Below are 26,803 nucleotides of genomic sequence, written 5' to 3'. Positions count from 1 at the left end.
GAGAAGTATGCACGCTGCAATGGTTTTAATATGTGTTTGTTTACAAAAGCATATTTAAAAGAAAAGTATCTGTACCAAAAGGAGGAAGTTTTCTGATGGTCCTTAGTTGCTGGAGGAGTTCTTTTTACCACTAGATAAATTGTGGCTACTCTTCAAAATAATCCCTATTCTTTTCTTCTTTTTGTTAGCTTTTTCTGTTTTCTGACAAAGAAAAATACCATCATCTCCAGTCTTGTAGTAATAGACTAAAGTTTATCCCTGACAAGGATTGTGTCCTGGCTTGAAATTGTTTTAGCTATATGTTTTATTTATTTGCTAGCTTTTTATCACAAGGACCTTTTCCATAGGGCATGGTAATTGCAGAGACAAAGCGACAAATGCATGAAACATTGGAAATGAAGGAGGAGGAGATAGCCCAACTGCGTGCTCGTATCAAACAAATCACTACAAAAGGCGAAGAATTAAAAGAACAGAAAGAAAAATCTGAAAGAGCTGGTAAGAAATTCTGGAAGATTATTAGCTTTCATGTTTAAACATGAGAAAGCTTCAGCATGGTCTTTTTGTACTCTTTCATCAGTTGTTGTTTGGAATGGATATTAAGAGATGCTCTTTTTCCTAATGTTTTACATTTTACCCTTGCTAGCATCATTACTTACTTCACTTCTGGTCAGCAGAGTTTAGGGATGTTTTTGACTGGTTTGTCTCTGTTATCAATTCAGCTGGAGTTAGGAAGGAAGCTACTGAAGGGCAGCTGTACCTTCCCATTTGTAGGAGAAACGATTGATAGAGTTTTGTGCTGGTATAACTTCAGGAGGGAAACTTGCAACTATCTATAAATTGTCATTATAATGCCACCAGTATTTTACAAAGAAAACATAGCAGTGAGTATGTAAGAGCTTGGGAAGAAGTAGAACTAGGAGGATCTGTTACAACCATAATAAGCATTTTCTCTCAATAATCGTGGAGGAAGCATTTCTGATTTCTTTTTAGTGAAACAGCAGTGATGATTCCTTTCACTCTAGGCCTGGAACCTAGCGGTTATGTAACCATTACATGCTGTAGTTTACTTTTGATGGCAATTAGGTAACATTAATTATGTATGCTTGCAGTTCTCCTTTTGCTTGAAACTAGGTTAAAAGGTCAGTCTGCCCCACCTTTGTTTTTTAAATGGTGATATTGTTTTCCACTATATCTATCAAAATTCTTTTAGAAGAAGTTTGCTCTCGTTGGCATCTAAAGGAGATCATTCTTTTGGCAGAAGCTCAGATCCGGTTAGTTTGCGTAAACTATCATGCATATTTTCTTTCTCTAAAAAGCAATGAGAAGTTCAAACAATACAGTTCATAGAGATTTATTTTAAATCTACGTGGATTTAGATCAGAACTTTCAATTTTAAAGATTAGTTTGGGTAGATCATTCTGCTGTGAAAGTAATAAACATTTTGCTTAGGTGCCCTCCTCTCCTACCCTTTCAGGTTGCATGTGTCTTTTTAGCTCTGAAAATTCATATTTCAGAAGTAAGTCAGTCCTGCTAAAGTTGGATGTTGTTCAGTTCTTGGAGACTAGGAAGCTTTTCTTCATGATTAAAGAAAAAAAAGCTGAAGAATATTTTAATGCTTCTGTAGATACGAAGTTATTGTCATAGTTGTTTGAAACACAGCATTTTTTGAAGCAGTAGAAACCTCTTAATTATGAACTAGTATCTACATGGTCTGGTTAATACAGTGATTTCCTCAGGTTTGCGTAGCCAGAAACTGAAAATGGGTGACAGATGATGCTCTGGATACCTGGAAAACTTAACTATTGTAGTGAGAAGTAATTTCACATATGAATAATTTGTTGAGTATACTGCACTTTTCTAGGGGGAGATTTGTGTGTTAAATATGCTCTCTTTTAAATAAAAAAGTATTTTTAATAACTTTTATAGTGGATAAGCATCCACTTTACCTTTGAGTGCATTTATTTTTGTACTCTGTTAAGCATGCATATATAAATGTTGGAACCCTTGGAAAATTAGTTAATACTAATTCTGAGACAGGCAAAATTGTAAGGTGACCTTTATTAGGTCTTTTTTACTTCCTTGACTTTATGCATTCCAAAATTGTTGTGATGTACAATGGAAGCTTAGTTCAATATACTTGAACTAAACTGTTAAGGCATTTGAGAAACCCACCACCAATATTGGGAGAGGCTGAAATTAATTCTAGGTCATAACCTTTGAGTTGTACCAGTTTTTAAGAATTTGGCAGTTTCATGTATTTGAGGTCAACGTGTTTAAAGTTACAGAACTTGGATAGTTAATGTGAGATGCCTTTAATTTCTAGACTTCTCTTTTTCTATATCATGATTCAGTGAAGCATTGACTTCACGGAATATTGTATTTGTAGAAATGTTAATTTCATTTATGTTATGGCAAAATAAGGGTAAGCATAATACACTTATACTTGGAATTTTCTTTCATAGTGCTATATTGTAGGCTAAAAAGTGGTATATTTTTCCACTTCATGTTTTTCACTTTCCTAGAGTTACGTGTCTGGCTTTTTTCTTTGTAATTCAGTGACTTTAGTGAAACGCTCCAGTGTTTGATTTAATGTTAATGCATTTTTGTGTACTGAAATAGTGAAAAGATATGTATGCTTATTTTGTGTGTGTTGTGTAAACTGTAACTTGGTCTCCCCAGTTGAAGTTCATTTTTTTTTGTAGTTAGAGGTACATTATGTTGAAATCTCACAGAGCATCTTGTTTTTGTGCATCCACACATGCCAATAAGTGAATCATGGTGCCTTTCCCAAGCCTTGTATGAACAGGACTGGGGTAAGGGCTCTTTTTTCTTACATCACACATTGGGTGCTTGAACTGGGCTCTAAAAAGTAAATTCTGTGCTTCTCAGGCACTTTTACTTGAAGTAACTGCAACTGATTTTTTTTTTTAATGCTTTGCAATGTACATAGATTATTTACATTTTACTTCAACAAAGTTATTTATAGTATTTGTAAATTTACTGGTAAACTGAAATTTGTTTCTCCTGAGACTACTTGGCATAAGTTCTTTCTGACTTCTCAGGGTGCAGATTATTGACTTATTGATATTCTGTACAGTAAACAAAAAAAAGTCTTTAGAAAGCAAATCCATTTTGAATTACTTTGCCATTCTTTGTAGGCAGCATTTCTTTTGCAAGCTTAGTTAAAGTCTGCTTTGCACCTTTCTATAGAGAAACAAAAAGCTTGGACTGTGCATTTAAAATCCTGCTTAGATGCACAAATCAACTATAGGGAATGAATTCAGCCTTTGTTTCTCAAACTTTTGACAAGATGCCTGCTGTCAGCCTTCAGTAAGAAAACGTGTCAGTCCTTCCTTTGCCATCCTGTTCAGTGCTTTCGTCACAATTTTCAGCAGTAGATGGCACTGTAGTTGAAGATAACACATCTGCAACGCCGGCAGAGTAAGCAAGAAGTACGGACTGGTGTTACACTGGGTAGGAGAGACAAGGCGAAGGGACCTGAGACTGGTACTTCGGAGTAGCGTATGTAAAGCAGTCAACTCTAGCACACGTTTTACAAAAATTGGTTTTGCAACCTTGCATTTCTTAAACTTTTTTTTTTTGCGTAATTTATATACTCAGGCCCTTTTTGCGTAATTTATATACCGCACAGGAAGGTTTCTGGTTTGTGGGGCTTGGTCACATGAATGGGATTTTGCAAGACTCACCTGAGGCTCTGTTGGTGTGCTTGTTACTGTTTCTGATTTGCCACTGTGCCTTTGTGAGACTTCATGTAACCACTACCTTGGTTAAAAGATCTTCCCTCAATAGTAGCTCTGCTGCTTGGGGAAGAACACAGGCAGTGCCTTTACTCTTTGCATTCAGAATAGATGTATTTGGATAAAAATACAGACTTTTATTCCAGGCTTTTATCCACAGTAGAATGAAAATCTCCCATAGATTAAAAATAATAATAATTTAGACCATGTTCTGTCTACCTGATGAAAGTTTAGCCCTCTTCTGGTTTGAAACTCGGTTGTGTCATGCTACGCTAGAATTAACTACTTTGAATAAAAATGTTCTGTGCTAAAAGTGCCTGAGATGCATATAATTTAACTTTTAGAGAGCAAAGTGTGTTTCTGTGAAGCGTTGCTTCTTTGTGCTTCCATACCCCTTGGCATTTTATCCATCAGCTTTTGTCTAGCTTTTGTATTAGCATCCTGCTTGCGGTTACGGTGATGCAGCTGTCGTACTGCATGTTGCTCAGCTATTACATTTCAGTAGTCAATCCTAGTGTGAACCTGGATCTTCTCTTTGGCAGATTTGTGGGCTATGGCAAATGCATTCTCTTTCCTTTTGCAGAAGTAATGGGCTTCTCAAATGAAAATAAAGTATATGTTGCTCAGAACAAGAATCAGAGAACATATATGGAGAAGTGAAATAACTTAATCTTTTACTTGCAGGCTTTATTTTCAAGCTATATTTTGTAAAGGTCTGTAGGGTTGTTTTTTGGTGTGTGGTTTTTGGGTTTTTTTTTAAAGCCATTTATGATGCTGTAATACTGAAGGACTTGGCCAATTTTGCTGGCTGTGCGTGCTTTTGTTAGGGCTGAGAGGAGCATCAGGGAAGTCGGTACCATTCTCCAAACGCATTCGTGCAGGCTGTGTTCATATAACAGAGTTGTGCCTGGGGTGGCGAGGGGGGAGGACTTGAGTCCTGCGGGTCCCAGGAGGCAAATGCCTTGATGGGGACTGTGAAGAACTGTGCTTGGAAAGTAAGGAAATATAAGCCTCGTGCATGCTTGCATTATGTTTTAGACTGTTTTGCTGTTTGAAATAATCTCTAGTGCTCTTAATTTTTTGTAATGAGTTTTAGTATTTATTAAGTAGAATGGGGAGTGAAAAAGTAGATACAATGATGTGCTTTGGTATTGCCAGGGTCAATAACAACCCTGTTTTGCCCTAAAACATGATTGTTGCTGTGAGTCATCAGAGAAAGGCTTCCTCAGAAAACAGAAGAAAATTCTGGTAAAGGTCAGAATTTGGGTGAATGCAATCTTATGGAATTAAGTTACTCGAAAACGTACCTTCAGCGTTGCCTCAAAAGTATAGATTGCAGTTGAAAGGTTCAGTTTTGAATGTTATCAGAAGATGTGGAATGGAAATTATTATTCACTTCTCAAACTCATGCCTTGAATGTTATTGAAGATAGTTTCAAAAAACCAAGGATTACAAGAATTGCTGTGAATGCCTACTAAGTAATGGTGAATCAAGGAAACTAGAGATCTGTGTGTCTATTATGATTTTCTTTTTGGGATAGACCTAAGTGGAAGCAAGCTTAGCATACTAAAGTAACACTTTTTAAAAATTATTTTGATCTGTCTGCTCCTAAAATAGTATCCAAGTAGCCCGGGGCATAGTAGAATAATATACATTTCGGGTTTTTTGTGCTCTGATAAACGACAGTCTTGATATTGACACTGTGATTTTGAATTTTACAGAGGTGTTTTGCCAAAGTTCTTTTATGCAAAAAGTTAACCATATAGACTTCTGAGACTGAATTTTCCCTTGATATGCAGCAGGGTTTTCCACATTTGTGATTTATTCAGGCACAGCGATTTCCCTAATAGTGATCAAATTCTAATCTTGTGTCATTCTATATAGATTCTGCCATCAGTTTCAGTGAGGAACTCAGATACTGGTACTGAATAATAATAATAGTAGTAGTAGTAATAATAATAATAATAATAATACTAGACCAGCTCACAACACAGCAATTTGTTTTCTTTTTGTATCTGATTGATCACCTATGAAGTGAATAAAGTATGTTAGAGTACTTCTCCTTAGCATGGGAAGAAGCTATGGAATTATGGCTTCCAATTTGTAAATTAAAAAGTGTTTCAGCAGACTTGTGCATTTTATGCAAATGTAAATAAATTTCATCACTGCAGCTTGAGTGTTCTTTTGAAACATCTTACCGATATTCAAGTTTTCTGGGAGCAAATATTAATATTTTTTTCTTACATTTTATTTGCAAAGTTTAGAAGCACAGGGCAGTCTTCATAACACGCAAGCATTTTTCCAGTGTCTCTGAATTGCATTGATAGTAGTTTACATTAAAAGTAAATAGTGAAATAATACAATTAGCAAAGCCATCTGTATGGACTCCACCAAACCCACAGTTTAAAGAGAAGATTATCTAGGTTGTACAGTTTGAAATGAACAACTCTTAGGTAAATAAAAGCATCTGGTATTATACTTCAGCATTCTATTCAGGAAGAACTCTTTCATGATTCAGTAAAAGCTGACTTGCATAGCAGTCATTCCTGGTTTATGCTTCCCTCTGCTTGTTTTAGTGGAAGAACAGCTTGTGAGTTGCCTTTTCTTCATGCAGCTTTTTTCTGTCTTCAAAGTTGTTCAGCATGTATAGCCAGAAGAGGAGCCATAGTTTATTTATATGGTTTACGTATTTTATAGTGATTTTAGGGGAAGGAGTAGAAGCTACAGAATGTATCGGAAGACGTTCACAGCTATTTGTCAGTTCTCTTTCCTCTCTAGATAATAAACCCATGTGAATTCTTGATGGATTCCTAAGTTCATTCTTCTGTTACTTGTGTAATTTACAGTTACCGAGAACTCTGTTCTTCTATCAAGGGACGTAGATATTTCTCGACTATCATATACTTTTTTTTCTTTGCAGCTTTTGAAGAGCTCGAGAGGGCTCTGAGTATTGCCCAAAAGACAGAGGAAGCCCGGAAAAAATTGCAGGCAGAAATGGATGAAAAAATCAAAGCAGTAGAAAAGGCAAGTGAGGAAGAGAGGGTAAATCTTCAGCGGGAGTTAACCAGAGTGAAACAAGAGGTGGTTGAGATAATGAAGGTAAAAGCTGAAACTCACCTTGTATTATTGGCTTCTAATCTAATAATTCAGTTACAATTAAACTATAGTTGTAAAATACATTGGTATATCAGAACTTTGTTATAATTTTTTTTACTGTTTAATAAATTCTATTAAAATTAATTTCTGGGATTAAAGGTTTACTTAAGACAAAATAGAAAATTCCCCATACAGATTTTTTCTCTAACAGCTTAAAATCAGTATGTTGGAGGCATGTAAAAATGAACAGTATTACTTTTCATTTCACAGTATTTAATAAAATTATGTAGTAGAAGTAGACTTGAGACTTTAAAGAGAGTCAAGAAGTTGTTAATGGCAGTCAGCTCACACATCTCCACCAAGATTTTGGGTTTTAATACTAAGTACTTTTAATGACTATCCTAGTGCAGTATGTGTAAACGTTTAAGAACTTGTTGCCAAACTTTTTGCTGGTTAAGAATTGTTAAAACTTGCTTCATCTGGCATATTCAGGTAGGAATTGCAGGAGTACTACATGTGCCTATCAAAGCTGTAAATTTGAACACTTTTTAAATTGCAGTTCTTGTGCTGACATTTGTTGTGTTACTAATTTTTCTAAGAGAATACACTGATGCTTAAGGGGGATGACTGACTTGCCTTATGTTATTCTTAAAGCATGTATGTAGGTTGTAGATAGCTGTCTACATAGAGTATCACCACTTGACTTTCTGGTTCATGAAATAACAAGTATACAGGGAAAGCTACATGTGGAAGTTCCTTTTCCAATTTATTGTCACATTTTAACTGAAACTGGAAACACTAAGTTCACCTTGGTAGAAGAGTCTTTAGAAGACGTGATGTTTCTTTTAGTAGAACTGTGAAAGACTTGAGAAGGAAAATGGATAACTTCAGGCTTGAAAATAAGGACTGCCGGGGCTTAATATTAAGCGCTCCAAGTGATTGTTACTTGTTCCAAGGGAGCAAAGAGATGATTCTGGTTTCCTCTCTCTGTTGCACTGCTTTTCTTATTAAGAAATAATCCAGAGTGTTTTGTTATTTAATATTCTGAAATTATTTTTTCTGACTTTGATTCACAGAAGTCTTCAGAGGACCGTGTTGCTGAACTAGAAAAATTCCATAAAAAAGAAATGGCTACCAAAGATCAGGAGCTAAACGAGAGATTACAGGCCCAAGAAAAGGCGTTCCGGGAGAAGATGAAGGTAGCTCTTGTAAGTATCCCTAAAATGTGTAGAAAGACATTTCTGTGTGAGGTGGGACTAGAAGTCTTAATCTGACACTGTTCCGCAGTGAGAGTCCTTCTGGCTCAAAGATGAGAATCATAGAAGGGTTTGCGTTGGAAGGGACCTTAAAGATCATCTCGTTCCAACCCCCCTGCCGTGGGCAGGGACACCTTCCACTAGACCAGGTTGCTCAAAGCCCTGTCCAGCCTGGCCTTGTACGCTTCCAGGGTTGGGGCATCCACAACTCCTCTGGGCAACCTGTTCCAGTGTCTCACAGCCCTCATGGTGAAGAATTTCTACCTAATATCTGATCTCAATCTACCCTCTTTCACTTTAAAGCCATCACCCCTTGTCCTATCACTACACACCCTTGTAAAAAGTCCCTCTCCAACTCTCTTGTTGGCCCCATTCAGGTACTGGCAGGCTGCTGTAAGGTCTCCCCAGAGCCTCCTCTTCTCCAGGCTGAACAGCCCCAACTGTCTCAGCCTGTCCTCATAGCAGAGGTGCTCCAGCCCTCTGATCATCTTCATGGCCGTCCTCCGGACTCGCTCCAACAGGTCCATGTCCTTCTCATGTTGGGGGCCGCAGATCTGGATGCAGTACTCCGGGTGGGGTCTCATGAGAGCAGAGTAGAGGGGGAGAATCACCTCTGTCGACCCGCTGGTAACACTTCTTTTGATGCAGCCCAGGATACGGTTGGCTTTCTGGGCTGCAAGCGCGCGCTGCTGGCTCGTGTTGAGCTTCTCGTCAAGCAACACCCCAAGTCCTTCTCCTCAGGGCTGCTCTCAATCCAGTCTCCTCCCAGCCTGTATTTGTGCTTGGGATATGAGTTTCCTCCAAAAGTCAGAGAGCTCAGAGGCTTCAGCAGCATGAAAGGAAAGCAGCTGCAGTGATCCAGACTGAATAATGATAATTAATCACTATCACTGCTCACTAACAGCTGCATCTTGTGGGAAAGACTTCTTTTTTTGAAAACTCTTTTTGTTAGACTTGGCTTTTTTAATTTCTTCCTCTGGATCATTGACAATTAGCCACAGCAACTAGAGTAAAAGAGGTACAAAGAATGAGGCTGTTATTTGAAGAGTATTGGTATCATTATGTCTGGTTATGTTGTGTTATGTGAACAGGGTTAACTATTCATAGCGTTTGACCTCAGAAAAGAATTTTCTTCTAGGTCAGGCTGGGAGGAATCATTGGGATTCTTTGTTCTTTTTCATAAGCTGTAATCTCCTTTAGATCATCATGTGATTTTACCTAACACATAGTAGATTCTCTTTTGTGCTTCTCCATGATGATTGGTGACTAGGACTGAGGGACTTTGACAGTCCCTTCCTGACCATATTTTTCTACCTGTTTCTCAGGGTAGAGAAGGTTTCTCAGGTTTTTTTAATTATAAGGAATAGAAGCTTAAAAAAATGTTAACAGTAGAATCAAGTGAAGACAGACCTTTATTCCTCTAAGATGTCACTCTCAATTAATTGTGGTAAACAAACCAAAATGAAAGGCTGGATTGCATTATGTTTTTCATACAAAGAGAAGATGACGACAAATGTTTCCCAAGAAAAGAAAATGGAAGTGATTTATAACAATTTTGTTTTCACAGATGAAATACAAATATTGTGTGTGTGTGTAGAAAATACAGGTGATTAGTGTACGACTCATATTAACTGGTTTGTAAATGTCCTATTATACTGTTTTTGAAGGTGTGATGACTATATTTATAGTTGGTTTAATCATAATTTTTGATACAGGAAAGAAATCAGAATGAGTGTTTAAGAACCCTTCGAGAACAAGAGCAGCAAGAATCCCTAGCCTTAGAAGAATTAGAGCTGCAGAAGAAAGCAATACAGTCAGAGTGTGACAGGAAAGTTCAGAAGATGCATCAAGAAGTAGAGACTTTTAGAACTGTGAGTAAAGATTCCAAAAGGGTAAACATTTACAAGAATTCCTTTCAGTGTATATTTAACTGTGACAGGCTTACAAATACTGTGGATTTATTGTGATTGGGTGGTTTTAATCTCACAATGCTTCTTGTAGTGACAGAAATTTAATGTATTGCCATGGTATGCTGCAGCCCCTAGTTTTTTACAAGATTAGATGGCAAAATATAGAAATACATTCACTTTCTATCATGGCATGGGATATGAATTTGTATCCATCTACATAATTTTTATGTATGTTACACAGGAGAGTTAAACTTTTAACTGTTTAACTTCTGGGTACTGCTACCATACAAACACTTATAAGGATACTTGACTAAGTAAAAAATTTGTTTAAATTTTTGAAGTGTCCTTTGCTTTATGTGATGGGTAAGATTGTATTATCTGCTAATGCATGTTTGCACATTATTCCACCACTACCAAATACTAGTTTGGAAGTTTTGTGTATAGAAGCGTTTTAACTTTACAGTGGCATTTCCATGAGAGGTGGAATTAAGAAAAATCAGTAGATATGCACAAAGCTCCATAATACTCATGTGGGCTCCTGATACCTTTCATTCTATGTATTGGTACTTTAGCTTAATAAGAAAATGTGAACATATCTCTTATAAATATCATGTGAATTATTTTATTTGACTTAGTTAAATTCTTTCCAAGTTTTTATCGTATCTATTTTCACTGCAGTGAAATAGAACATTTTTTATTAAATAACTAACTCACCGTAATAGAAGAAAAGTTGAGAACAAACTGGATGACTGAAAGGCTTATATAAAAAGTTGATATTCACTAAAAATAATGGAATAAGTGACTTGTAGTTATGTGAACCTGGTGAGATTTTTCAAAATTTAATCAACTTGTTATCTTTTGAATATTCATATTCTTTTAAAACTGTATTCTCTAACAGAGAATTCTTGAACTGGAAAGCTCTCTTGCAAAGTGTTCGCAAGATGACAGAAAGCAATCAAAGGAATTAAGTACTCTGATGGAGTCTGAAAAAAAGCAGCACAATAAGGAAATCAATGATATAGTTGAAAAACACAAGAAAGAATTGGAGAACATGAAACAGCAGCAGGAAAAGCTTTGGACAGAAAAACTTCAAATCTTAAAGCAACAACAAGTAACTGAAATAGAAAAAATGAGAGAGAAAAAGGAACAAGAGATTGATGCGATTTTGAAAGAGAAAGAAACAGTTTTCCGTGCACACATAGAAGAGATGAATGAAAAAACATTAGAAAAACTTGATGTGAAACAAACAGAATTAGAAGCACTGTCTTCTGAGCTATCAGAAGCACTAAAAATACGTCGTGATTTAGAACAAGAGCTCTCAGAATTGAAAAATAAAGTGTTTGAAGCAAAGCAAGAATGGGAAGGAAAGTTGGAAGAAGAACGGAAACGGCACAACGAAGAAGTTGAAATTATGTTAAAAGAGCATGAAATGTCTATTCAGGGTGTTGAGAAGGTACTCAAAGAGGAAGTCAACAAACTCAAGCAATCATTGGAGGAGAAAGACAGACATCTGGAGGAACTAAAAGCACATGAACAGAAACTAAAGGAATCTGCAGAAAGATCTGAAGCTGAACTTGTCCAAGTGTCTGCAAAGCTAGAGGAGTTTTCAGAGTCTCATCAGAGTACTTCTAATGAGCAGGCAAAGATTTATGAAGAGGAATTAGCAAAGCTGCAGCAAAAGCTGACAGATCTTGAAGGTGAAAAATTGCAACTTAGTGAGCAGCTAGAAGGAACTGAATCCCAACTGAATGAAGTCAAGAATGAGTTAGAGGCATACGTCTCTCAGGTACGTGACTTGAAGCAGCGTTTGCAAGAGCAAAGCAATGACAATACACAAAAAGTAACCTCTGTAACACAACAATATGAATGTCAACTGAAGGATCTACAAAGAGAGGCTGATGAGACAATGAGAAGTCTAACTGAGAAGGAAAATGAAATTGAACAGATGAAGGAGTTACAGGACAAGCAAGTGGAAGAGTTTAAACAGAAACTGTTAGCCACAGAGGAGAGAATTAGTGCTTTACAAGGAGAATATGAAAGTAAACTGAAACGTCAGGAGAACAAAATGGAGAAAATTAAACAGAAATCAAAAGATATGCAGGAAACTTTCAAAAAGAAACTTGCTGAGCAGGAAGCTAAACTGAAAAAAGAGCTTGAAAACAAGCAGTTGGAGTTCAGTCAGAAAGAGAGCGAATTCAATACTAAAATATTGGAAATGGCACATGCCAGCTCAGCTGGAATCAGTGACGCCGTGTCAAAACTGGAATCTAATCAGAAAGAGCAACTTGAGAGTCTTGCTGAGGCTCATAGGAGGGAGTTGGAAGAAATTACCCAGAGTTGGGAAAAGAAACTCAATCAGCAGGTTGAAGAGCTCCGGGAAAAACATGAAATGGAACTGCAAGAGAAAGAGCAGGAAGTTGGAGACCTGAAACAGAAACTTGCCACCTTCAGTGCTGAGAAGGAGGGCTCCAGAACAGAATTAACCCGTCTGAAGGAAGAACAGGTGAAAAGGGAGGAGTCCCTGACAGAATTGCAAGAACAACTAAGGCAGTCAGTGGCTAAGGTGAATGCCTTGTCAGATAAGGAAAGTGACCTGAAAACACAGCTGAAAAAATTGGAAAGTGATCTTAATCAGTCCCTGAAAGAGCAGTCAGGACTTCAGGAACAGCTCAGTAAACAGAAAGCAATTGAAGAAAAGGACAAAGCCAAAATTACTGAGCTGGCTGATACACTGAAAACACTTGAAGAGAAACTCCAAACTGTGCAGTCTTCTCAGTATAAAGATCATGAAAATTATGAGAAAAAAATAGAGGCAATTCAGCTAAAAGAAACTGAGTTTAAAAGGCGGTCAGGAGAACTGGCAGCCCAGTTAGATGCTTATTGGAAGAATGCCGAAGCTTTATGGCAAACAAAAAGCAATGAATTAATTGAAAAATGTAGTGAAAAAATTGGGATAGTAACATGCAAAATTGCAGATTGCGAGAGCCGAACTGCAAAAATTAAAGAAGCGGTATTGATTAAAACAAGTAAGATTCCTGAACTAGAAGCTCAACTTAGAGAAGTAACAGAGCATCATTCTGCTGCAAGTACTTCTTTGCAAAAGTCAATGCAACAGCTGCAAGAGAAGGACAACTTAATTATGTCCATGAGAGCTGATATCGAAGGACTTGTAACAGAAAAGGAACAATTGCAACAAGAGGGAGGGCATCAGCAGCAAGCAGCATCAGAAAAAGAAACTTGCATAACACAGCTGAGGAAAGAGTTATCTGAAAATATCAATGCTGTTACCTCAATGAGGGAGGAACTTCAGGAAAAAGACTCGGAGATCTCTGCTCTCAACAAAACAATTAATGACCTTAATGTTAGACTTGAAAGCACGATAAGCTTAACGGAGAAGGAAGCAGCCATGTCTCTGTTAAGCAAGCAACATCAAGAGGATCGGTTGCAGTTGTTAAACCAGGTGCAGGAGTTGTCATCCAGAGTTGAGACACTGAGTCAAGAAAAAGCATCAGCTCTTGAGCAGGTAGATCATTGCACGGCCAAGCTGTCAGAGTGGAAGGTGAAAGCGCAAACCAGGTTTACGCAAAATCACGATACTATTAAAGATTTGCAGAGCAAACTTGAATTAAGCAATACTGAAGCCAATAAAAAAGATGAAGAGCTAAATAAACTGAAGGAGCAGCTGGCTAAACAAAGCAAGAATCTCGATAGTTTAAAAAGTGAATTGGAACAAAAGCAAAACAGGAGGGAAAAGCAAGAAAGTGAGTTGACTGCAAAGTTAAAAAACCAAGCAGCAAGAATTGCTGAACTAGAAGAACACATTGCTCAGAAAACTGCAGAAAATGATTCTTTGATGGAGGAACTTAAAAAGTACAATGAACAAAAAGACACAGAGCAAAAAGAGATAGCTTGGCAACTCCAACAGGCAGAGAGGGTGGCTTTTGAAAAGGACAATAGATCTAAGGAAGCTGAAGAAAAAGTGCTTAATCTTGAGAAGCAAATAGGTTCCCTGAAAGCTGAATTTGAAGCAAAGGAGAGGGAATTTCATCAAATGAAGTCAGCGATACTTAAAAGCAAAGAGGAAGAACTGAAAGAATTAGAAGAGAGACTGAACACAGAGAACAGTGCTAAGCTGGCAGATCTGAAAAAGAAGGCAGAGCAAAAAATCGGTTCTATTAAAAAGCAATTGATGTCTCAGATGGAAGAAAAAGAACAGCAATTTAAGCAAGATAGAGAAAATCAGTTAAGAGACTTGGAACAAAAAGTGCAGGAGAGAGAGGCCAAAATTGAGTCCTTAGAAGAAAAAATTAAGTCAACAAGAGATCCCACAGAATTAGAGAAAGAAATGCTGCAAAAAGTAGAAAGTGTAAAAGCTGCTGTAGAACAAGAAAAAAATAACATGCTTGAAAGCGTCCGACAGACATACGAAGAGAAAATGCATGTGTTAGAGAAGGGCTTAGCTGAAAAAGATGAATTGTTGCAGAAGTATGAAAATGAACGACGAGAGAGTAATGACTCACATCTAGAACTGCGAAACAAACAGGAAGAACTCCTTAAAAAACTAGAATGTGTTGAGAAGAGCCATCAGGAGGAGCAGAGTAGGACTGAAAGCCTCAGGAAAGAACTTGAGGAGCAAACCAAAAAATACTCACTGTTAGCAGATGAGCATGCTCGTTGTGGTGATGATTTAGCAAGCAGTAGGGAAGAATTAAAAGCTAAAGAACAAAAACATCTTGATATGGAGAATGTAATTGGAGACTTCCAGAAAAAACTGCAGGAAAAGGAGTCAGTCAGTCAATCTTTAGAACAGAAGATAAAAGAGTTGGAAAATAATCTAGTGAAGGAAAATGAAGTGCATAAGATTGAGATGGAAGATACGAGTTTGAGATATGAAGAAAAGCTAAAAAGTTTACAGCAACAGTTGGATGAAAGAAATGACAGCCTGAAAGCTCTTGAGGAAAATGCTGAAGAAAAGGCTAAATCTGGTTTGGAGCTGCAGAAGTTGCTAGGTGATATGCAGAACCAGCAGAAGGACTTGCAGACTAAACTGGAAGAGACTGAAAGGGAGAAACAGAAACTACGCAAAGAAGTGAATAATCTTCAAAAAGACTTACGTGCTCTGCGAAAAGAACATCAGCAGGAGCTTGACATAATAAAGAAGGAGTCCTTAGAAGAAATGGAGCAGAAAATCAGGTGAATTCTTTGTTCCTGGTCTTGTTACCATTTCTTTGCTTTATCTTTAACCACTGAAACCACAAGAATAGTTTTTTAAAGCTCAATATGTAACAATGAAATAATGACTGGTATTCTTCTGTCATTTTTCTAAACAGAGAAACAATAAGAAAAGAGCTACTTGGAAGTAGCACTTCATGAACACATAAACCAGTATTTGAGTCATCAGTTTAAAAAGTGGTTTGTCTTTTGGCAAAGTAATGCCACTTTTGATTTTGTTTTTAGTGATGGTCACTTTCAGCATTGCCGAATCATAAAATATAGTTCTATTTTCCTCAAACAGGAAACAAAGTTTATTAAACTTAGTACTGAGAGATTCATGTTCAAATGATATCAAGAATTATTCATATGTACTGCACAAAAATGTGGTATTTTGCTCAGCATTCTAATGGTTTCTCAAGCAAGGAATTCCCTAAAAATTCTGCTTTTATGTAGCACATTCTTTACTTCCATTTCTTCATCTTCCTCAGCAAAAACTCCGATCTTTTGGAAGGGTTCCATTCTGGGTTGTTTTTTAAATGAAACACCTATGCCTTCCAGGTGAATTCTATAGGAGGGGAACAAAAAGCCTCCCTGAATCCCACAGAATTCATATAATTCAAAACCATCCCATTCTAAAATAGTTCTGGAGAAATTCCCAGATCCTTCTACCTTGATAAACTGTTCTCGCACTCTCTTTAGACATTCTATTTCCTTACTGTATTTTTTTGACATTTTTGTACAGATGTGAACAGGAAGACATTGAGTTAAAGCACAACTCCACCTTAAAGCAGTTAATGAGAGAGTTCAACACTCAGCTGGCTCAAAAAGAGAAAGAGCTGGAAACAGCAGTAAAAGAGACAATCAGTAAGTGAAATACTAATATAACTGTAATCAGTAAAATAGCCAGAAAACCAAATCTTCAGATGTTTTGGGAAGGGGTTTTACCTGGGACTCTGATAAAGACAAAATGTGTTTTATGACTGCCTAGAGAACTCGGCGAAAGAACTTCTCTTGCTCAGGAAATAACATATAAATGTTGATTGTAGCACAATTAGGAAAACGCATATGTAGCTGTTCTTCCTTACCCTGCAGGATGGATCTTTGATCTAGCAGTCTGTTTGCATCTGTCACAGCAAGAGTTACCGATGATAGCCATAGGTACCTATCTCTTTATCCCAGAAACCCAGAATCATTAAGGTTGGAAAAGACCTGTAAGATCATCCAAGTCCAACCATCATATGTACAAAAGACAAAAAAGGAGAGTAAAGTTTTAGAGGTGAAAGCACATTGGTAAGTTTTCATTGTAATACTACTTTGGTTTCAGCACTACAAACGTTTAACACTGCATTGTTGAATAAGTGGCACTGAAGGGTGCCTTTTAGAGAAACTTAAATCCATCTGGGAATCAGAATTGCGTTTTCTTAGCTGCGTCTTGCAGATCTCATTCACTGTAACAAGTACCATCTGGATACAGTGTCTGATTGCTGTACCATGTGGTTATAACTAGAGTACAGCATATTTCAGCTTCTCTTCTCTGTCCGTCTTTTGCCACCATAGTGTAAGTTGGAGGTTGGAGAAGTGAGTAGAAAGTATCTTTTGACTCCACAGTTACTGGAAGTAGCCCTACAAGTGAGGATTTTCTGAAGATTTGCAGATGTTTCAATCACTTCTCTAGATAGAGTAGGAGATAGAATTAGTTGATAAATATTGGTTGTGATCTTAACTTTTAGAGAAAAGTTCCAGCATCAGGTAGAAAAAATTGCTCTGGATACCAAACTGCAGACAGCAAACCATACATATTAGGATCAAGTGACATAATTATCTGACAGTGTGATTCCACACACTGACTGTGGAAAAATGAATTTTCTTGGCAAGTTTTCCTTATAGGTGCCTTCCACAGTTGTCTTTAAGCTTTTTTTAATACTGTTGTGACATAATTTAACAAAATAAATATGCTTTTTTAAATATCACCTGACTCTTTTTTTTTATAGGTAAAGCCCAGGAGGTAGAAACTGAATTGATAGAAAGTCATCATATAGAGACAACACAGTTGCATAAAAAAATTGCTGAAAAAGATGATGATCTAAAAAGAACTGTGAAAAAATATGAAGAAATTCTTGAGGTATCTTTCTGAAAAGTGATATGACTATATACATTTCAGAATAACTCTTCCCCTTTTTTCATTGCACAACTAGACAAAAAAACTGTAATTCTTTCTAGTAAAGATCTTACTGCTCGAATTACACTTGATATGTGTGGTAACCTAGCTTGCAATTAAAATGTTTGTTTCTGTGTTTTATGAACGTGGAAGAAACCAAAAATTAAGCCCCAGCTCTGATAGTTCAATAAAAATTATAAGGTTACATCCTTACGTCCTTGAGCAGTTTGTGTTCCAGATTGAAATGAGGAAAGTGAGTGAGTTAAATTTAAGCTTTACTAGAGTTGCGGTGGTGGTGGTGTGTTGTTTCTTTTAAGGATTTAAATACAGTGTTTATGGGTCAGCCTCACCCTCTAGCTCCTTTCTCTGATGCTCTGTCCAGATTGGCACCCTAGCCCTTTAAGTAAGGTTCTGTTCTATGCAGGGTGCAGTCTGTTTGCATAGTTTTTATGCTAGTAATTTTTTTTTTGTACCATAGGTCTAAATTCTGCATTTCTGGAGGGTTTCTATTTCTCTTACCTGAATGTGCAGTGTGTTGACATTCAGGTCCTTACTTTACAAGCTCAAATAGGTCTGTGATTTGAAGTCATACAGATGTAATTCCTCTCTGTTTTCTGATGCATTGAGTCTGTACCTATGTCACAGAATCACTAAGGTTGGAAAAGACCTGTAAGAGCATCAAGTCCAACCATCAAAACCATGTCAGAAACATGCATGCTGTACTCGCTGTATGATCTTGAAGGTTTAGGCTAATTTGACTTCTGTGCAATTGGACGACATGAACACTGTTATTTTTTGCATCTCATTGATGATGGCAATGACAGTTGCTTGGAACTGCAATAAGCTGTAATTTGATATTTTAGATTTCAGAGTACTTGTCTTTTTTAGGTAATGGTATATGTGCAAGTGTTTTGTTTCTGTTATTTTAAGGAAAGGAAAAAAGAAAAGTTTAGAGAATTTGTTACCTTTTTTCCTGAAAAAGTGTTGCAAGCATCTCAAAAGTTAAGAAATATTTATGTTAAATTGAGTGGATGTCCTGTTCATTGAGATCTCTGATAGAAGTAGGAACATATGCATCAGCAGATGTATAGGTTTTCTCAATTTAGCCTAAAGTTACCAGTTATTACCCCACTTATACCTGACTTGGCTCATGACAGGTTTGAGAAATTTTGCATCAAGAGATTTATGCAGAGAGGTTTGTCTCTGTCATAAGTGGTAAGAAGATGAAGCAAAAATAATGCCAACTGCAAGAATGAATTTTGCTCATATAACTTTGTAGCTCTTTGTTGCATTTTAAACATGGTTAATGATGCTAAAAATTAGTCTAACTTGATTTGAGTATATATCCTTAAAGATGAGCCGGAATCGTTCAGTCTGTTAAACTTAATATGACTTATTTGTGAAGTGCTCCCTTGGTATTTCTCTTGCTTTATCTGGTGTTTTCTTATCTTTCTTAAAATCTTTTATCACATAAGATTTCATTAAAGTCTCCCTAATTAAAGGACTTGAAAATCAGCATAGCCTGTAATTTGAGGCCTAAGTCTTTTTTCTTCAACTAAAGTATATAATTAGAGAAAAATTGAATGTTGTGCTCCAGCTAGCTTATTTTAAGCCTATCTATGAGCTAAAAATAAAATATCTAACTTCAGGTGTCTATTATTTCATTTGTCGTAATGACTCCCATGTGAATGCTGGATAGACCTTGTGGTTAAGATTTGGGACATGACAACTTTGTTGAAGTCTTAGTCTATAACTGTAATTAAATCCAAATGGTGTGCAGTTTCTTTTCAGAGTGTGCCAGATGCTGTCTAGAACAATAAGTTCTTATTGTAAATACAGATTCTGTAGCATGTTGGTACCCCACGTGATCTCTTATTATTTCAAATTTTAATCTCTGTTCAAGGGTTTATAAAAATAATGGCTCACGGGTAGGTCCCTTTTGCAGAAGTGTGTCATTCATCATTTTGAGTTGAATTTCCTTTCTGCATTTCGACTGCCTTCTATGACCAAGAATGATGTGCGTGCAATTTTGATTTATTTCAGTGAACAGTAGTCTAGAAATTGTAAGATTTTAGATTCTTGATGTACAAAAACCTCAAAAAAACCCCAAAACAACCACCACTACCCCCCCCAAAAAAAAAAACAACCAACCCAAAACCCCCCAAACAAGGGGAAATAGAAGCAACTGAATATGCCAGGTACTGAGGGTTTTTAACTAGAGGAGTATAATCATCTATAAAAAAGTCTTAGAAAAGGTTAATTGTTAATGTATTTTTGAGGGCATAGGAAAATCATGTGAATGAATAAAAAAATTAACACCGTTTGGAGGTCATGATGTTTGAGCAAGGTTTTTATTGAAGGTGGATATTCTGAAAACTTCAAGGCTGTAAAACTTGCTTGAGTACTGCGACTTCCCGTTCACTAGCTTTTGAGGGGGGGTTGCTTTGTTTCTTTTTGGTGGTGGTTTTTGGGCCAAGGGGCTGCATGGGGAGGGTGTTTTATTCTTAAGTAGGAACACATTAGAAAGTGTCCTTATAGGGAAATAATTCTTTTTTTACTTATGGCATACCCTAAATCTGTTAAGCCTGGACCAGCTTTCTAGTTCCGCACTTACTTTTCCAGTGAGTATTCTGTATCACTATAGTTTGTCCTCCTGAGATTTTGAATGGAACAAAATATTGATCAGCAGTTCTGTTCTTGATAGCAGTTCATTAATTGTACTAATTTGATCTGAAGTACTACTGCATAGCAGAGCAGGCAGCTCGCTGCCCAGAGTGGTTAGCAGGAGTGAAACCAGAGTTTTAGTTCAGCTCAGCAGCGGAGACATGCACTTTGAATTGGAGTGCTGTTTTATAAGCTCCCTAACGTGTTATCTCACCAAAAGGCCAGAGGGGACACAATTTTTAAAAATACTTCTTTTTGCAAAGTGCCATGTAGGTGGATTAACTTGCTAGGATTTAGGTCATCATATTTTTCTCCTGTAAGTGTACTCTTCACACTGTCATAAAGCATACAGGAAAAGTTCATTTCTACTCTGCCATTCTTGGCACTGCTTCTTTCCTCCACGCTGCACAGATCCTTGTAAAGGGGAAGTCGTTGTTCCTGAAAATGTGCTTAAAACTGCTTTAGGAACATCTTTGTGAGAGTGAGTGAGGAAAGGATTTAAGTCCTTGTCACTTCCAGCGTATAGGAAGGAACTCTGTATCATCATGTGTCTTTTTCATGAAGGTCATATAAGCATGCACAGTCTCTCCAGTAACACTGTTTTAGCACCCGATAGAAATAGCTCTTTTTTGTAATTTAAAAAAAAACTAACTGTAATCCTAACTATGTAATCTTAATTGTCGAAGGCCTGCAAAATCTTGTTAAGCTCCTATGTTTGTTTCTTGCTCTTTTCTGTAGTCCTGCAGTGTAACTAGCCTTTATACTGAATTTTCAAGCATATTCTTCCTGTGTATAGCATAAGTCTTTTGTTGATTGCTTTCTGTCCGCTGTAGTTAAGGTTTTGAGTGGTTAGATGATTAATTGTATAAGTAAATTTTTTTTTCCTGTATTTTGAAGGCTCGCGAAGAAGAGATGACAGCAAAAGTTCATGAGTTGCAGGCACAGCTAGAAGACTTGCAAAAGGAATACAAACAAAGGATGGCAGAAGAGGAACGTTGGAACAGTGAAAAAGTGAGCTGGCACTAACGTTTGTTTTTGTATCTTCAGGTGTAAAGTGCTTAGTCTTCATAAAATTCTGTAGTTTGCTCTTAATTGGTTTTTATTTATGTGTCTGGCCTTCACTTTCCCATACAGTTTGTATTCTTTTAGATGTTTACTACTTCAAAAGTGAACCTCTTTAGAATCTGCAGTATTTCACACTACCTTTTTTAATGGTATGTTAAAAAGTCCAGTTGTGTTGTGATTATTAAGGTGGAGTTTTTTGCCCTCTACATGTGTTTGTGTTGATTTTACTGGAAGTCCTTTAGAAGGAAAGGAAATCACACTGGGTCCTTTTTAGTACGATTTTTTTTTTTTTTTAATTCAAATTCCAAAGGGCTCTGAAATAGTGCCATGATTATATCAATTATGGACAGAGAGGTCTTCATTGAAAGAAGACTGATTGCATGCTTCCATCTCTCTGAGACCACATTTTAGTTTGAGGAATTGTTTGATGAAAATATTACTAGTTATTATTACACTGAGAAGAGGGAAAGTATATGAGGTGTTGAGTCATTGATGAGAATTCACATTAACCTTAATTTTAAATTTTGCATTTTGACAACAGGCAGCAATGGGGATGCTAAACATATTTATTTGACGCTACAAACTTACTGTACAAATTAACTGACTGTCCTGACATTTGTCCCTTCTGCCTTGCACTTGCTTACAATACCCTTTATATTACTTTTATTAACTATTCCATGACATTAGTGTTGTTTTCATAACAGGAAAAGCAGAAATATTTGTATCGGACTGCCTTGTATTCTTAATCAATCCTTGTCCATCCACTGATGATAATATTACATAATCTTATTATCTGGAGGAAGATTCTTTAGGAGACTCCTAAACCCTAAAACATGATTCTGAAAAGTATGAAGAGTACTTTAGCTTTAGGACTTCTTTGTTAACTGTTTCACTACTTACTTTGTTATAGAATTCTGCTATAAATACAGGCGGTCATTTAGCATCATGTTATACATGCATCTTTGGGATTACATATTCACTGACAGGACATGAAAGTTTTATCAAATCTATATACCAGCAATTTCATGTGTTTCTCAGTTCTTCCCAGAAATGCATCACACAGATTTGCAATGGTAACATAGAGCTGTAAAATATTTGAATATTGTAAATGTGGACATTTGATACTTTTGTTGTCTAAAGTTGGAGTCTCCCATGTCAGAAGTTTGTCTTATAAAACCTCCTGTGCTGCTTGTTGTCAGGCTAGGCCAAACATCCCACTTAACGTATCCACTTCAACATGAAGCATAACTATACATTTGAACAATATTTGTCTGACTGTGATAAACACTTGGCAAATACTAACATCCTTAAGCATTAGTGTTGGGATGTAAAAATATCAGAAACTGTCTCTCTTCATGAGAAAATAAATGTCTGGTCAGATGATTGAGCTCTTCAGAAGCAAGAATTGCACTGACAGGTTTGAGATCCGGAGAGGAATGACTTTCCCCTATATTTTGTTTGCGGAGTGTAGGAAAACCCACAGGTTTTATGAACATACAGACATGGGGAATAGCTTTCTTTTTCAACATAATTTCAACAAGGCTCGGGAAGAAACAAGTACCATGTACCACGTCTGTGTTAAGGTTTAGGTTACCTTAAAAAAAAAAAATCAATCACACACAAATTATTTGATGTTAAAATGATTGTACAACCTTGAGTTATACCTGTGACTACTAAAGCATTATTCTCCTTAGATTTGGAACATTGAAAGATAGAAATTTCAGCTTAGAATTGTTTCTGTACTTCATAAACATTGTTATCTTTGCAAGATATAGAGCTCATGAAGCTCCTAAGCTGAACCTGTTTTCAGAGAAATGTTCACACTTCCAAATGCAACTTGGAGAATTAAGGAAAAAGATACAATATTGTGAATAGTATTGGTAGTCAGGGTTTTCTGGCATATGCTTCATGCTCATGCAGTTACCACTCATCTCCAATATGCATTTTGTAAAGATTTAGAAATACTAGACTCTTGAAGTTATATTTATGATAATTGTCTTACAGAATCAAATGAGAAATTGAAATACAAGCTTTATGTACTGTCAATACAAATAAGTTAAACTCTATTTATGGGACTACTTATTTTTATAAGTATATGTGTAATTTTGTAATTTCATTTTTTTATCATCCTCAGTTAAAACACTGTATCGGAACTGTGTGATTGATACTTCTTTCTTTTTTTACCCGTGTCCGGGGCTTAGAATCATAGAATAGAATCGTAGAATCATTTAGGTTGGAGAAGACCTTTAAGATCATCAAGTCCAACCATAAACCTCAGCCTGCCAAGCCCACCACTAAACCATGTCCCTAAGCACCTCATCCACACGTTTTTTAAATACCTCCAGGGATGGTGACTCAACCACCTCCCTGAGCAGCCCGTTCCAGTGTCTGACAAATATATACTTGATATACTTGTATTTTATATACTCAGTATTTTTATACTAAGCTTGATTTACTCAGTATTTTTCATACATTTTAATCTAAATTTTTTTTGTTGTTCTAGGTCACAATAACAGAACTTCAGGTAAGTCTTAAATTTTACTGATTTTTGTTCTCTAGATAATTCTGTTTCACAGAAGTTTGAAAGCAGACATACTGTTTATAAGTTTGTGTACGTTGGAAGGAGAAAGAGGTTTATTGAAAAGGTACCTATGATATATCTTCAGTTTCCTGATGTTCTCCATATGTGGCTATTCTTTCAGACGCAGCTTGCACAGAAGACAACACTAGTCAATGATTCAAAACTGAAAGAGCAGGAGTTCAAAGAGCAGGTAAGGGTGCTGTTTGAACAAATAAGAAGTATTCTTGTTTGATACTTTGTGTTTGCAGTATTAAAAGGTTTGTTCTTTTCAAGTGATGATGTAGCACATCTCCACACAGGTACTATGGAAAACATGTAAAATAGTTTTGACTTATAGTTGCTCTCAGAAGATCTGTGCACTTTTCAAAGTACTCCTCTATCCTCTGAGAATGAAAATACCACATGCTTGTGATACAGGTTAGCAAAACATTTGCACAGTGAAAAACAGAACAATGCACTTCATGAAATTATGAATCTTTTCTTTTTCTAAACGGAACATTTTTTGATGTTAAGTACAATTTTTGTAGTTTTCTTTTTATGTATGCTTATGTATGTAAAATACACATGTATATATGTATATAAATACATATATATGCATAACATTTGCTATAGATATTCTTACGTGTATATACACATGTACACACATTTCCTTAGTTTAGGGACAGTTTTTAATAACACAATTTTTTAATGTTTTCATTCCTTGAAAAGCAAATGTATTGTGCTTTCCTAGAAGGAGACGATGTTTAGCTGAAAACTGTTCCAATTATGCTCATTTTAGCTGCTTGTGAACACCATATATCATTTTGACTGTTCTCTATGTAGATTCATGTACTGGAAGACCAGCTGAAAAATTATGAGAAGAATATGTACGTCACATCAGTTGGAACACCATACAGAGGTAAGTACACAGTTTTCATCACAAATAAGTTTTTCATTTGTTTGAAGGATAGGCTTTGGTTTAGACAATTTATTAAAATGTCAGTCTCCTTAAAACACTCTTATAATGTTTTAATGACATCTGATCCTTATTTTGTCTTGTCTGTCATAATAGAGCTGGTGTGTGATTTCAGATGAGCAAATCGCACAGCATTTTTTGAGGTGTTTTTTTTTATGTCATACAGTTAAAAGAGCTCTATATCAGAGTTCTTAAGCTTTCTGTATCCCGAGGTGGAGTGGTATAGGCAGTGGCACTTGAAAAGTGGATGGGGGAGGAATTATCCATTTGTCTTGGCTAGTTAAATATACGTTTTGTGACTCTTCAAAATTCCTAACAAAAATCAATACAAATATTAGATTTTACAGATCTTTCTTGTGTTACATGTCTGGGCATTTATTCTTACTGTGATTAGAGTTTCTTTGCAACATCTCCTGCTCTGACACAGTAATAAATAAAATAAAATCCTGTTTCCACTTGTGGCCTTTGTGATATGTGTCCTTGAAAGCGTTTTTGGCGCTGAAAACCCCCTGGCATTGCAGGCAAGTAACAGCCTCACGGTTATTTGAGCCCCGGTGAGAACAGACCCGTAGAGCCGTGCTCTGTGGTGCCTCGAGCTCTGCCTGACACGCCGTGCCCTGGGCCTGAGGGCTCCCCCCAGGAGAGCAGCTCTGGGCAGTGCAGGGCCCAGGCCCACCCAGGGGACGGGGGCAGAGACGGGCACAGCGACAACACGGCTCCGGCAGGGACTGAAGGCTGAGCCGAGACACGTCCCCGGGCCCTTGGCAGCAGAGGGTGGGCGTGGGGGTCCCAGGGGAGGCCGGTCCCGCCATTGGGGCCTATCAGCCCCCCCAGCACCCTGGCAGAAGCAGACTTGCACTGCTCACGTGCTCTCCTTTAGACACTGACGTTTGGCCACTTTGCAGACAAAATTATTGGGCCAGGTGGGCCTTTGCTCTGGGGGAGTACTGTTGTTCTCAGGCTCTTGTGGTTTAGCATGTTTTTCCATAGGAAACAGCTCAGGCATTTCTAAAAATGAGTACAAGGAGGAAAAAAGAATCTGCAGGGAAATGAGCAGGTATTGCTGACCTCAAAAAGGTTTGCAACCATTTAGCTGAGGAGCACGTCCTGCTTCAGCCCGAGGACTTGATCTTTGAGCCTCGCTTGTGTCAGAGATGTGGGGTGTTGCCATCCTGTGGAAACCCAACTCAACTGGATGGACACAGAAGACTTTCAAAAACCGCACTTCACACCTGGTTTTTGCAAATTTATTCAGATGGTCAAATTATTTTGATCCACTGCTCTCACCCCCATCAGAAGGTACATGCCTCCTTCCCACAGTGTGACAGAGCCGATGCCTGGGCTGGGACATGGTTTATGGGTATGCAATGCTTTCTGCTGGTGTGGGGCTGGGAAGAAATGTTGTCAGAGATTTCCTCAGCATGTACTGCTAGGGAAAGGAGGAGGTAGGAAGTAGCATAGCACAGTTCAGCTGGAAGGGACCTACAACGATCACCTAGTCCCACTGCCTGACCACTTCAGAGCTGACCAAAAGTTCAAGCATGGTATTAAGGGCATCGTCCAAATGCCTCTTAAACACTGACATGCATGGGGCATCGACCACCTCCCCAGGAAGCCTGTTCCAGGGTTTGACCACCCTCTCGGTAAAGAAATGTTTCCCCATGTCAAGGCCGAACCTTCCCTGAGGGACACAGCTTTGAGCCATTCCCATGCGTCCTGGCACTGGGTCCCAGGGAGAAGAGCTCAGCACCTCCCTCTCCACGTCCCCTCCTCAGGAAGCTGCAGAGAGCAGTGAGGTCGCCCCTCAGCCTCCTTCTCTCCAAACTACACAAACCCCGAGTCCTCAGCCACTCCTCAGAGGACAGGCCTGCCAGCCCCTTCTCCAGCTTTGGTGCCCTCCTCGGGACACATTCAAGTACCTTAACATCTTTTTAAAATGGTGGGGCCCAGAACTGCACAAAATACTCAAGGTGAGGCTGCACCAACGCTAAATACAGTGGGATAATGACCTCTTTTGACAGGCTGGTCATGCTGTGTTTGATGCACCCAGGATGTGGTTTGCCCTCTCGGCTGCCAGGGCACACTGCTGACTCCTCTTGAGCCTCCTCCCAACAGCACCCCCAGAGCCCTTTCTGCGTCTGCTGTT

General features: G+C 37.6%; 1 protein-coding gene across 1 annotated transcript in view; it reads left to right on the top strand.

Moving 5' to 3' along the window:
- The window catches only part of GOLGA4 (golgin A4), a 65,807-nt gene that overhangs the window by 28,131 nt on the left and 10,873 nt on the right, over positions 1-26,803 (top strand). Inside the window, exons 12-22 of the mRNA XM_059818448.1 lie at positions 348-495; positions 6,679-6,857; positions 7,931-8,062; positions 9,826-9,981; positions 10,919-15,213; positions 15,977-16,098; positions 17,226-17,356; positions 20,954-21,067; positions 23,625-23,645; positions 23,824-23,892; positions 24,525-24,600. Of these exons, the coding sequence (XP_059674431.1) occupies positions 348-495; positions 6,679-6,857; positions 7,931-8,062; positions 9,826-9,981; positions 10,919-15,213; positions 15,977-16,098; positions 17,226-17,356; positions 20,954-21,067; positions 23,625-23,645; positions 23,824-23,892; positions 24,525-24,600 (5,443 nt within the window). The remainder of the gene's footprint in view (positions 1-347; positions 496-6,678; positions 6,858-7,930; positions 8,063-9,825; positions 9,982-10,918; positions 15,214-15,976; positions 16,099-17,225; positions 17,357-20,953; positions 21,068-23,624; positions 23,646-23,823; positions 23,893-24,524; positions 24,601-26,803) is intronic.

The sequence above is a fragment of the Gavia stellata genome, chromosome 6, assembly GCF_030936135.1.
Source record: "Gavia stellata isolate bGavSte3 chromosome 6, bGavSte3.hap2, whole genome shotgun sequence".
Lineage (NCBI taxonomy): Eukaryota > Metazoa > Chordata > Aves > Gaviiformes > Gaviidae > Gavia > Gavia stellata.
This window is presented reverse-complemented; position numbering and strand designations above follow the sequence as displayed.